Here is a 13,292-nt window from a genome sequence, read left to right on the forward strand (position 1 = left end):
ATGTCCTCTGTCCAAGACACCAAGATCTCCATCGACAAGTTCAACGGCGACAACTACGCCACATGGAACCGCTACATGCGTGGCGTGTTCCTGACCAAGTCGGTGTGGAGCGTCGTGAACCGCGAGACGAAACCAAACTTCGCGGACACTAGGGCCAAGGACGACTACGTCAAGTCGAGCAACATCGCGTTCGGCCTGATGTTGCTCCACATGGATGCTGACTACCATCATGTGGTCGACGACTGCGAGGAAGCGTGGGTGGCCTGGACGCGACTGCGTTCGCTCTACGGGGGGTCGCAGAAGGCTGGACGCATCTACTTGAAGCGCCAGCTCTTCAGCATGGAGATGGCAGAAGGCGGCAATGTGCTTCATCATTGCAATGAAGTCCTCAACATCAGCGCCAAGCTCAGCAACATCGGCGCCAAGATGGAGGATGAAGACGTGGCGATCTGCCTGCTCAGGAGTCTGCCCAAGAGTTTCGAGAACGTCGTTCTCAACTTGGAGATGAGCAACGCAGAGCTGCGCACTCAAGATGTGATCAAGGTGCTCACGAATGAGCACATCAAGCGGCAGGGCGAGAAGACGGCTCAGGTGAAGATTGAAGACGCTGCGAGGGCCTTCAATGCCGAGCGTGAAAGTCGCCACTGCACGTACTGCGGAAAATCGGGGCACGTCGTGGAAAAGTGCTGGACCAAGCAGAAGGAGGAGAATCGAGGTGCACGACGTGGCCGGTCTGGTCGCGGTGCGAATAACGTCCAGTGGCGTGACGACAGCGATGACGACTGCGTCGCGTTCGCGGTCTCTATGGAGTGTGGAGTCTCCAGGACCAACAAGTTTCAAGGCTCCTGGGCGATCGACAGTGGTGCCACGCACCACATCTGCAACGACAAGGCCAAGTTTGTGGACATCAAGGTGTGCGACGAAGGTGAACTCACGGTCGCCAACGGCAACACGGCCAAGATCATGGGAGTCGGGACGGTCCTGCAGCGAGTCACTTTGCCCAACGGCAAGGAGCGCGACATCCGCATTCAAGATGCACTTTACGTCCCGAGCATGAACAAGAACCTGCTTTCGGTGCCGCAGATCAACCGAAGCGGACTGTTCAAGGTGGTGTTTGATGGTGCTGAAATGCACATCGCACAGAAGAAGTCGAAGAAAATCGTGGCTTCCGCGGACCTGATCGACGGCCTCTACTGGCTCCGAGTCCCAAGCTGCGCTGCGAATTCGGTGTCCAAGGCGTCGGTCAACGCGGTGGATCTTCATGCGCGTTTGGGTCACGCGCCAAATGACGTTCTTCGGAAGATGGTCTCAAGTGGCATGGTGACGGGTGCGAAAATGCCGACATCGTCGAAGAAGTCAAGCCAATGTCGTGGGTGCCAACAAGGGAAAATGGTGCAAAAGCCCTTCCCAAGCAACCCGAACAAGCGCAAGTACAAGCCGTTCGAGTTCCTCCACTTCGACACCTGCGGCCCCATGGAAGAAGAGTCGCTGGGTGGCAGCCGCTACTTGCTGCTCATCACGGACGAAGCCAGCGGCTGCATGTCGGGATTCTGTCTGCGAGCCAGGTCGGAGAGTGAAGGCTGCTTGCGCCGATTCATCACCAAGGTGGAGAAGCAATTCGATGCGAGGGTGAAGTTCGTGCGCCATGACGGAGCCAAGGAGTTCGCGACCAATTCGCTCTTGGCGTACTACGAAGTCCACGGCATCGAAGTGCAGTCCACGGTTCGGTATGCGCACCAAACCAACGCGACGGCTGAACGCGCCAACCGAACCATCGTGACCATCGGCCGCAGCATGCTTCACTACGCTGGGTTGGACAAGACGTTCTGGGCGGAAGCAGCGATGACGGCGATCTACATCAAGAATCGTCTGCCGTCACCCAAGTCGCCCGACAAAACTCCGTTCGAGATCGTCTACAAGTCCAAGCCCAACGTGAAGCACATGCGGATCTTCGGGTGCAAGGCCTACGTTTTGACGCCGAAGGAGAAGCGACTCAAGTGGGACCCGAAAGCTCGTGAAGGAATTTTCATGGGTTACGAGGAGCGTTCCAAGGCGTATCGAGTTTATGACATCGAGGCGGGGCAGGTGGTCATCTCTCGCGATGTCACATTCGATGAGTCAAGCTTCGATGACTCCAAGGCTGCTGATGGTGAAGAAGTCAACCGACTTACCGACGTTTTCGACGACATGCAAGTCTCCGACGACTCCGGCACAAGGGTGTTCACGCAGGCGGGGAAGCGCAAATCGCGTCCGGACAACCAAGATCGCGACAACGTTCGACGTCCTCGTCGTAGCGCTGGACTTGAAGAAGCAAGTGCGCCTGGACGCTCGGAAGACGAAGACCAACGTGAATCTACGGCGACACAAGAAGCAAAATCGGAAGAAGACGATGAAGACGGCTCGACTCCACCCATGTTCTGGCGTGCAAGTGCGAATGCTGTGGAAGCAAGTGACAGCGCGGAGCCGAAGACGTTTCAAGAAGCTGTGAACGGACCAGATCAAGTCCAGTGGCGCAAGGCAATTCGCGCCGAACTCAAGTCAATGCGGCTGCGAGGTGTTTTCCGCGCCGCCAAACTGCCCAACAACCAGCGCGCAGTCGGTACCAAGTGGGTGTTCAAGATCAAGCGCAACGCGGACGGATCGATCGAGAAGTTCAAGGCTCGGCTCGTCGCGAAAGGCTTCGTGCAGAAGTATGGCATCGACTACACCGAGACGTTTTCACCTGTGGTCAAGTACGTCACGCTGCGAATGATCATTGCGGTTGCCAAGTACTTCGGATGGCCCATGGACCAGCTCGACGTGGTGACTGCGTTCCTGTACGGCTTGATGAAGGAGAAGGTGTTCTGCAGCGTGCCTGAAGGCGTGGAACTGGACGACGGTTTCGACTGCGTGGAACTGCTCAAGGCGATTTACGGACTCAAGCAAGCTTCGCGCGTATGGAACGAGACCTTCGACGAGTACGTGCGCTCCATCGGTTTTCGCGTATCAAGCTACGACCCATGCCTCTACATCAAGGTCGTCGACGGCGAATGCGTTCTGCTGCTGGTCTACGTGGACGACGTCTTGGTGACCGGAAGCTCGGCGGAAATGATCGCGGAAGTCAAGCGCCAACTCAAGTCGCGGTTCGAGATGACCGACAGTGGCAAGTGTTCCTTCATCCTCGGGATCGAGGTGGTCGAGAACGCGGATGGCAGTGTTACGCTGAGCCAAGCTCGCTACATCAACGACATCCTGGAGCGCTTCGGCATGCAAGACTGCAAACCCGCTGCAAGTCCGGTCGACATCAGCATGAAGCTAGTCTCAAGCGACGCCATGACCAAGTTGGACGCACCATTTCGCGAGGCTGTCGGTGCACTCATGCACTTGATGACATCGACTCGCCCGGACATTGCGTTCGCTGTCGGCTATGTGTCACGCTTCATGGAGAACCCGCAAGTCGAGCACTGGATTGCGGTCAAGCGCATCTTCCGCTACCTTCAAGGGACCAAGTCGCACGGAATCCGTTTTTCGCCGGGCAAGGACATCGACTTTCAAGGTTACTCGGATGCCGACTGGGCTGGTGATCTTAGTGATCGCAAGTCTACGTCGGGCTACCTGTTCCAAGTCGCCGGCGGACCGATCTCGTGGGGTTCCAAGAAGCAGTCAAGTGTGTCGCTATCGACAAGTGAGGCCGAGTACATCGCACTGAGTTTGGCGATTCAAGAAGGCAAGTGGGTGCACAAGCTGCTGTGCGAGATCCTGGTTGCTGCAGGCGGAGTCACGCCCGAGTTGAAGATTTTCGAAGACAACCAGTCGTGCATCAAGATGACCAAGAACCCCGTCAACCATGGCCGCGCCAAGCACATCGACATCAAGTACCATCACATCCGCGACGAAGTCAAGCGCGGCGAAGTGATCGTCGAGTACTGCGAGACTGCGACCATGCTGGCCGACATCATGACCAAGGGACTTGCCGGACCACGCCACAAGGACTTGACGGCTGCGCTCGGCGTTCACGCGTGTTCGCATTGAGGGGGCGTGTTGCAGGGTACTGAACCTTGGTACACTGTACCAGGTCCGAGGTACCCGAACCGGTTAACCGAACCGGTCCAATACGACCACACGTTGATTAGACGAGTAGGTTGATTGGACGAGCAGTGTAGAATGATGGTTGATTAGACGCACTAGTTGATAGGACGCACGGCCGCGTGTCTTTAGCACTATCCTAGGGTGTAAGCTCCAACAATCCAATCACTTCTGAATTTCGATTCAACCCCCCAAGTGACCTTCCTCGCCTCGCCCCAAGCCTCGGCGGTGTCTACGACCAAGTCTACAAGTGCAAGATCCCAGTACGACCTTCTTCACTAATCTAAGTCACTTGGAATCCTTTTGTTACTTAACTTATATTTGTGTATTCAAATATAATTAACCTAAGTAATTACTAAGTACTTACGCTTCCTCATACACGTTGCGCAACGTGTAAGCTAAAGTAGTGAGTCAAGTTAGACCCACTACACCTGGTAGCACTTTGTAGTCCGTCCAACGACCGACTGCTTGACGTTCGTACGCGGCGTACGAACGCGGAGCCGAGAACCACATGAGCACGGAGGTGCCCATGGAGAGATCCAACACGCCTGCAACGCATGTTGCACGCGCTGACTGCCCCCACCTGTCTGACCCAGAGTGGAGGCCTCCAACGACTGTCAACAGTCATTGGAGAAGCGGCGATAGCTACAATGCTGCGTACGCTATCGCCGACGGAGCAACATGGTGTTGCTCTGGGCTTCATCATGAAGGAGCAGCGTGATGCAGACGTCAATCCTCAATGACGGCGTCGTCAGGGACGACACCGCGTGCTCAACCATTAAAGTTGAGCGTAAGCAATTATGTGGGAAGAGAGGGCGAGCTCTCTCCGATGGCTTGTCGAACTCGACACAGCCATAGCGGCTCGACGCATCGTCGACCCGCTGTCGAAGGTCGCGTTCGCCATGTCCTGCCTTGGCGGACGCGCAAGGAGTTGGGCGTATGGACGCCGACTCTCCGATCCTACGTGCTTCAGCACGTACGAAGTGTTAAAGAGGAGCTCAAACAAGCGTTTGAGCCCCCGCAAACGAGTTCCGGTCGAGGGCGGAGTTCCTCGACCTTCAGCAGGGTAAGCATGACGTCCATGCTTACGCGCAGCGCGCACGATATTTGGTATCAAATATCGTGACTAACCCGATTGACGAGGCGACCAAGGTCGTCACGTTCATGAAGGGGCTTAGAGATGGGCCTGTGAAGACCTATCTCTTCCGAGAGTACCCGAGTACTCTCGAAGCTGCAATCACTCTTGCCATGCAAGAAGAGCTAGCCTGCGGCAGGCTAAACTCCATGTAAACGTACCGAGGCCGCAACCGCGCCCGGTAGCGAGGACGGGAGGTCCGGAGCCAATGGACCTCTCGAGCGCAACAACTGCTGGTTACCAGCAGCAGGGAGGTAACGTGCGATGCTTCCGTTGCGGAAGGATCGGTCACTTTGCACGGGAGTGCACAGCCCCATGCCCCTGGAGGTGGTGCCGTCGTGGCGATGCTAGGCATCGCCGCGGACCAACAAAAACGCGAACATCCAGTAGGCGCGGGCGCCCTACTGGTAATGCAGTCGCGCGTGCCGACATCGGGCACGCGACACTGAGGACTGCAGCCCCAGTGAGACCAGCTCACTGTAAGAAACAAGATGACAGGCCAAACCTAGTCATCTTGAGGTTTACTCGAAGAGAGCGAGTGACTCTTCGAGCATTGGTAGATTCAGGCGCGTCGAACAACTTTGTTCGACTACGAAGCCTGTCAAGACTTGACTTCGAGGAGGTAGATACACCTCGAAGTCTTCTGAGGTACGACTGGCAACAGGTGCCATCGAAGACCGAGAAGCGCGTCGTGAACGTGCGCTTCTCGTACAAACAACGAGTGTTTGTCGAACACTTTATCGTCCTGGACCTGGACGATAAATTCGACGTAGTAATGGGCATGCCGTGGCTTGCACGGCATGATCCGGTAATAGACTGGAAGAAGCGCACGCTCGTGCGCTTCGGACGCGATAGCGGAACAGAGAGCGATGGCCCTGTTACGCAGCGCGCACCAGCAGGTGCGCGCGGCTCACCAGTCGAGACAGCGCTTTATGCTGCTGTCCCGGAGTGCTCAGGAAGTGCGCGAGGGCGCGCACAGGAGACCCACGTCGGCAATGCTGCCGACGTCGGAGTAAAGATGTGTTGGTTCCGGGAACCAACACCCACGTTCAAGTACGCATGGGACAGTCCCTGACCCGAAGCGGTCAGGTCGACAACGACGCGTCGGCTCCGGGAGCCGACGCACCCTCGGTCATGAGGGGCTCCGCCAATGATTGGCGTCGAGGTGACGAAGGCGTGTCAACTCCGGGAGTTGACGCTGCAAACAGTGCGGACGGTTGCAAACGTACCGCACTGACGCAATTTACGCTGTCGTGCAGCCGGGCTGCACGACGAAGCGCCATGCGATCAAGCCGGGCTTGATATCGCGCGCCCGCAGACAGGGTCTGCCGGCGAAGGACATTACCGTGCAGCCGGGCTGCACGAAGGAAAATGCGGTCAAGCCGGGCTTGATATCGCGCGCCCGCGGACAGGGTCCGCCGGCGAACGACTGTCCACGGCCGGGCCTGGACAAGAAGACAACTGTGCGGAGCCGGGCTCCGCACAACAAGAAGACGGCGCAAGCGGAAAACGTTGCGCAAGTCTCGGTCCGGGACCGAGACGTAACAAGAGCAGTCTGTTGGCAGACTGCGGCGGTGACGCCGAATGTCAAGACGCTAAGCGTCTTGACGCGCACCGATACTGGATTCCAGTATCGTGACATGGAACTCGCTAGTCCTCCGACGACGGCGTCGGAGTTGACTTCGCTTCCAGCCATGAGCTGGAAGTTACGCGCGACTTGCACGATGGACGCATCGAATAAGTCTGCGTTCTTCGGACAGCGAAAGAACGGCGACGAGAGCGAAGAGCTGAGGCAGCTCTTCATGGAAGTACCACTGAGAGTGAAGACACTCAGTGCGAAGACGAAGCGAGAGCGCTTCGAGGAATAAGGTTGGGACTCGCTGAAGTCGAGTCCCTATTACGAATTGTTGAGGGAGTACAAAGACGTACTCCCGGAAGACATTTCTGCGGAGCTTCCGCAGGATAAGGGCATTCAGCACGAGATTGATCTCGTGCCGGGCACGAAGTACAGTCACGCGGCAGTGGCCACCGCCGCGAGAGCAAGTGAAAGCGATCGACGACTTCTTTGAAAGTCGTCGTAGCAGGACAAGTGCGGGAATCAAAGTCCCCGCACAGTGCTCCGACGTTCTGTGTCAAGAAGCCACAGGGCGGATGGCGCATCGTTCATGTCTACAACAAGCTGAACGATGCGACGGTACCGGCGCAGACGCCGATACCACGAAAAGATGTTATCATCGATTCGATGGCCGGGAGCACCGTTTACAGTGCTCTCGACTTGCGAGATGGATTTTATCAGTTCTAATGCGTGAGAGCGATATCCCTCTCACGGCAGTGAGCACGCCAAGCGGCATGCTCTGGGAATGGCTAGTAATGCCACAGGGGCTTAAAATGCCCCTGCGACTTTCAACAGGTGCGTGACGCTTGTTGCGCTCGGTGCGCGACTTCGCACCGAGCTACTTCGATGATGTATTCATCCACAGCCGGGCTGTGGACGGAAGACGACGTAGAGATGCACAGGGTGCATCTCCGAAGCTACTTGAGCTTATGCGAAAGCATAAGCTCTACGCGAACCTGAAGAAGTGTATCTTCGGGCGAGCGAGATACCCGTCCTCGGGTGTCTCGTAGGGAAGAATGGTGTCCGCTCTGACCCAGAAAAGGTCAGAGTGATTAACGAATGGCCAACGCCTTCATGTCAAGGAACTGAGGCAGTTCCTTATTTGGCCACGTACTTGTGCAAGTACGTGGAGGACTATGCGGGCAAGATCCGCTTGCTGTCACAGCTTCAAGAAAGAAGCTGTGGAATTGGACACCCGATTGCCAAAAGGTATTCGATGCAGTCAAGCGGGCTTGACTGAGGCGCCGATCTTGGCAGTGGCTGACCAAGATCGCCCATTTCACGTAGTGTGTGACGCATCCGATTTCGCGATCGGATGCGCGATGCAGCACGATCACGAGGGCCGTGATCGTGTCGTCTTTTACCAATCGCGTCAGCTGAAGCCAGCTGAGCGCAACTATCCGGTGCATGACAAGGAACTCCTTGCCATGAAGTATGCACTCGCAAAGTTCCGAGTGTATTTGCTTGAAGTAGACCATTTGTGGTCTACACCGACCATGCTTCACTGCGCACCGCAGTGAAGTCGCCACATTTCACAAAGAATGGCGAGATGGCTCTCATTCTTTGCGGAGTATAACTTCCGGGTCGAATACAAACCCGGAAGATTGAACGTGGTGGCCGACGCGTTATCACGTCGGCCGGACTATGCAGAAGCTGTTGACGTCAATGCCATTGACGCCATGCGATCGAGCAAACCCACATCATCTCTGTTGGATGATGTGAAGGCCGCGTACGCGCACGACGCGGACGCGAAGCTCTTGCTGGCCTATGGCACAGCGCCTTCTGACAAGTCCCGTCAGAAGCTGCCCAAGCACTCGAGCGCGTGCACACCGCTTTCGTGTGCACGACGGACTGCTACTCATTAACGTAGTCGACGACAACGCGGATCGCGTTGTCGTGCTAAATGACCATGACCTGCGACTCAGGATCATGTACGAGTATCATGATGCCCCGACTGCGGGATATCTCGGACGTGAGAAGACTTACGTCCTTCTCACGCGCGACTTCTACCGGCACCACCAGTATAGTGGGTGCGCAAGTACATCCGTGCTTGCGAGGTATGCTAACGCGTGAAGCCTGCGCCATTCGCGCAGGCTCCACTGTAATCACTACCGACCTGTCGGAGTGTTGGAAGTCCATGTCTTTGGACTTCATCTTGGTCTTCCCCGGACAGCGGAGGAACACCGGTGTTGTGGTCTTTGTAGACCGTTTCAGCAAGATGGTACATCTTGCTGCGGTGCCAGCAGAGGTGACCGCGAAGCAGACAGCCCGTCTGCTCGTCGACATGGTGTTCAAACACCATGGCATGCCGTCCGACATCGTGTCGGACAGAGACCCGCGCTTCACAGCGCATCTGTGGCAAGAAGTGTTTACACTTCTTGGGAGCCAGCTTTCCATGTCGACTGCGGATCATCCGCAGACGGACGGTCAAACCGAGCGCGTGAATCGCGTGCTCGTCGATATGTTAAAGAGCTACGCTCACTCGTTCCAATACTGGAGCGAGTGTTTATCGATGGCAGAGTTTGCCATCAATAACTCAGTGCATGCCTCGACCGGGCATACACCGTTCTACGTGAATGCCATGCGGCATCCACGCCTCCCGAGTTTACTCGGAGTGATGGCTCCCACTTTGTTGGAGGATCTACGACTGCAATACAGCAGCCGCAGAAAACCGCTGACACTTGCACAGTGTCAGCTGCAACAATGGACAACACATGAGTCTGCGCAGGGCGCAGACTCCCCAACAACATGGTTAACGACCACGGGTTCGCGCAGGGCGCAGACACCGCAAGAACCACGCAGAGGCCGGGCCTCTAGCGGAGAGCGAGCTGAATGACTTCAGCTCGGATGCAATCAGTTTCATCACCAAAAGACAAGCCGTGATTCGGTTTGTCCAAGACACAATAGCAGCTTCTGTTGATCAACAGAAGCTGAACGCAGACAATGCGGGCAGAGGCAACACAAATGAATTTAAAGTTGGTTCATTAGTTTTGTTAGCTACACAAAACCTGCCTAGACATGCAGTTTTGGATTTCGGAGCAAGCAAGCTTGCTCCGCGCTTCATCGGGCCGTTCACTGTGTTGGCACGGCACGGCAACGCATACGCGCTAGACATACCGTCTAGCATGCGCCTCCATCCGACCTTTACGTCGGACGGCTGAAGCCATACCGGCAGCACGAGCCATCTAGCTCGGTTGACCCGAAGCCTCGGCAGGAGCCGAGGCAGAAGCGGAGGACTTGGCCTCGGCGACGAGCAACCTCTCCTCCAGCGCGCGGACGCGCTGGAGCAACCCCTTCATCTGGGTCCCCAGCTCGACCTGGATATTCGAGGCGGTCTGCGAGACCGCCGCGACTTGGGCCTTCTGGTTCGCCAGCTCCTGTTTTAGGGCGGCGAACTCAGCGCCCTGTAGACGCTCCACGACGGTCACCCGGTCGTGGAGAGGCGCATAGTGATCAGCCACGGGCTGATCATACCCGGGGCGTGTTCCCACCCCCGCCACCGCCGATCCGTGACGCCCACGGCTCAACCCGCTGGATTGTTGAGCGGATTGTTGACCATAGTATCCCGAAAACGAACCCTCAAGGGGCTCGTTTTCGTATTCGTTGGAGAGGATTTCCTCCCATCGAGATACATAGAGCCGCGGAACGTCTTGCTGGAGGACGTTCCGGAAATGGTGAGGGCGTACGAGGAGCAGTACGCACTGGCACAGCGGAGTAGAGCGAGCGCTGCGATCATCGCCAGCGCCCGAACCCTCACGTGCTAAGAACTTAGCACGGAGCTCTTGAGACTTTCGGGCACACGGAACGACGTGTACCCGTTCAGGTCGCGGTCGCTCAAGCGGACCGCGCCTGGAAGCACTTCGTGCACTGAAAGCCCTCGGGCACAGCGCACGGCACATTTGCTCTCAGCAGCAACATGAAGTTGCTCCAGCTTTCCACGCTTCGAGTACGTCTCGAAGCGATCACGCGCTTGCTTAATCCGATCACGGTAAGCACTCGGCCTCTTGTTGAAGTTCTCAACAAAGGCGTTCCAGCTTTGACAAAGTGCCTGCCATTCGGGCACTTTGCTGCGAGAAGAGGTCTTCTTGCTTTGAAACCATCGGAGCTCATGAAAGAGTCCGATGTAGTATCGCGCCTTTGATGCGTTTCAGCATCAAAGTGCAGCTCGGCAGCCACAGCGTCATCTTTGATGGCGCTGCATACGTACAGCGGTACCTCATTCGGAGGTACCGAGTTCCCAAACCGGTCCGCAATCTCGGATGCGGACGGCATCTACGGATCGCGCTGCAGGCGCAGCGCGCGGAGAGCCTTGAGTTTAACATCACGCGCTGCAGCAGCAGCGCGCGGAGTACTGAGAGCCCCAGCTGAAGCGAGTGGGGTATCACTCTCAGTACGCGAACGCTTCGAACTCGAAGCGTCCGATTCGTCCCCTTCACGCGGGCGAACGTTCTTGGCGTGAGGGTCGAGCGATTCGCTCGACACTGAGTCTTTACGCTTTGAGGGCGAGTCCTCCTCGCCCTCCATGTCTTCATCGTCGTCGTCGAAGTCGACGACGTCACCGTACTTCGCCTTCTGGCGTTCGAGTAGTCGTCGATGGAGAGATGACTCCCCATCGACTTTGCGGACTTTCTGAGGCGCGCTCATCGTTGAATGAGCGCGGATTTCTTCTCCAAACGCGGAGAATTGACGAATGGTCAATTCCAAAGATTGACGTGCGGAGACCCCGCGCGTCTAACCTTAAGGGGGGATGGTGTAACGGTTACACGTACAAGTGGCTGCAAGCCACTTGTGAATTTAACAGATAGGTTATCTGTTAAACGTTTTGGATATTTCCTCATTGGTGTAAGACACACCGATGGATACATTGAAGTGGACCACCACAGTGAGTGGTCCACACACACCCAAAAGATCCTATTGGTAGAAAGCAGCATCTTTCTACCAATCAGAGACATGCATATTAGCGGGGCTCTGACAGCCAGCCGCTGCCAACCCTTTCATAGATGATAAACAGTTTTTAGCAGATTTTAGAGGAAGATCAATTTACAAACAATACAGTTCTCATTTTACCTAATCTAAGTCACTTGGAATCCTTTTGTTACTTAACTTATATTTGTGTATTCAAATATAATTAACCTAAGTAATTACTAAGTACTTACGCTTCCTCATACACGTTGCGCAACGTGTAAGCTAAAGTAGTGAGTCAAGTTAGACCCACTACATTTAGTCGTAGTGCATTAGTAAACAGCAAAGTAAATAGGACACGAGCTACTCCTAGTGCTGCGGCTTCTGCTAACAAGTGAAGCCGCAGCTACTGCAATCTAAGGTGCCGTTAGCTTGTCATCAAGTTTGTCGTTAAGGCGCTCTGGATTTATGGTTGGTCATCAGTTTCACGTTATGCTGCTTACTTTTCGTTGTACGCAAGATTCGTTGTCGCAGTCATCACGCTTGCCGTTATCGACTGCGACCAATTGGTACCGAAGCTGCTAGCTTGAACAGGCTGGAGATTTCCTCCATACATCTGCACTACTTGATTGGCAGCCAAGCCATGGGTTTCACATACGATTTGGTGAAAGCTATGAAGTACGACAAGCTCCATATTGAGGTCTATACATCTTCATATTTGGCATCAGAAGGAGGTGAAATGAAGACAAACTTCCCATTTAGTAGTGCAATGCAGTTGTGCTGTAGCTCATACTGTTCTACTACTGTAGCTCCGATTAGGGCAGTAGGTCAGAGGAAGCAACAACTAAACTACCTATTTCCTGTTCCTAAGGGCATCTCCAACGCGCCGTCCCTATCCTGGCAGCAAATCAGAATGAAAAAGCCGTAACTGACTGTTTGCGGACGACAGTAAACACACTCATCCCCACCGCAAGGTAGCAAACAGAGTTCAGTGACTGCTCGTAGTAGGATTTTATCGATGAGCAGCGACTCTTGTGAACAGGCGGAGCTTCGTGGAGGCAACGACGATAACAACGTACGTGCCCAGAAGCTCCATCATGTGTGTATATGTGTAACGGGGTTATACACACTAATGATTGTTCTCACTTGTGTATGACAACGGTCACAAGTGACAACTAACTGTCACTTGTGGTCACTTGTGGCTCTAACAGATAGGTTTCTGTTAGAAGTTTTAGATACTTCCTCACCTTGGTGTAAGTCACACCAATGGATACATTGAAGTGGGCCACCACAATGAGTGGTCCACACATACCCAAAGATCCTATTGGTAGAAAGCAACATCTTTCTACCAATTAGGGATGTGCATTTTGGTGGTGCTCTGACAGCCAGCCGCTGTCAATCCCTTTCATAGATGATAAATTGTTTTAGCAAATTTAGGATGAAGATCCATTTACAAACAATACAGTTCTCATTTTACCTAATAGAGCTACTTGGTGTCTTTATTTGATTTATATTATAGTTGTGGACTCAAGTATAATTAATTCAAATTATTAATAAACTCCTACGCTTCCTCAT

General features: G+C 54.8%; 4 protein-coding genes across 4 annotated transcripts; 2 read left to right on the plus strand and 2 right to left on the minus strand.

Annotated features, from left to right (window-relative positions):
- On the plus strand, positions 1–4,011 carry IUM83_11784 (Integrase catalytic core protein; the record flags this gene model as incomplete). The annotated part of the gene is made up of 2 exons (XM_067936364.1): positions 1–2,732; positions 2,850–4,011. 2 exons carry the CDS (start codon positions 1–3, stop codon positions 4,009–4,011), a joined length of 3,894 nt encoding a protein of 1,297 aa, XP_067792095.1.
- Positions 4,012–5,798: 1,787 nt separating this feature from the next.
- IUM83_11785 (reverse transcriptase) lies at positions 5,799–7,068 on the plus strand (the record flags this gene model as incomplete). Its single annotated transcript, XM_067936365.1, has 2 exons — positions 5,799–6,212; positions 6,460–7,068. 2 exons carry the CDS (start codon positions 5,799–5,801, stop codon positions 7,066–7,068), a joined length of 1,023 nt encoding a protein of 340 aa, XP_067792094.1.
- Positions 7,069–10,000: 2,932 nt separating this feature from the next.
- Positions 10,001–10,551, minus strand: IUM83_11786 (uncharacterized protein; the record flags this gene model as incomplete). The annotated part of the gene is made up of 2 exons (XM_067936366.1): positions 10,001–10,279; positions 10,393–10,551. 2 exons carry the CDS (start codon positions 10,549–10,551, stop codon positions 10,001–10,003), a joined length of 438 nt encoding a protein of 145 aa, XP_067792173.1.
- Positions 10,552–11,087: 536 nt separating this feature from the next.
- Positions 11,088–11,459, minus strand: IUM83_11787 (uncharacterized protein; the record flags this gene model as incomplete). Its single annotated transcript, XM_067936367.1, has 1 exon — positions 11,088–11,459. One exon carries the CDS (start codon positions 11,457–11,459, stop codon positions 11,088–11,090), a length of 372 nt encoding a protein of 123 aa, XP_067792172.1.
- Between the last annotated feature and the right edge of the window lie 1,833 nt (positions 11,460–13,292).

Source organism: Phytophthora cinnamomi (assembly GCF_018691715.1).
Source record: "Phytophthora cinnamomi strain GKB4 chromosome Unknown Contig37, whole genome shotgun sequence".
Classification (NCBI taxonomy): Eukaryota; Oomycota; class Peronosporomycetes; order Peronosporales; family Peronosporaceae; genus Phytophthora; species Phytophthora cinnamomi.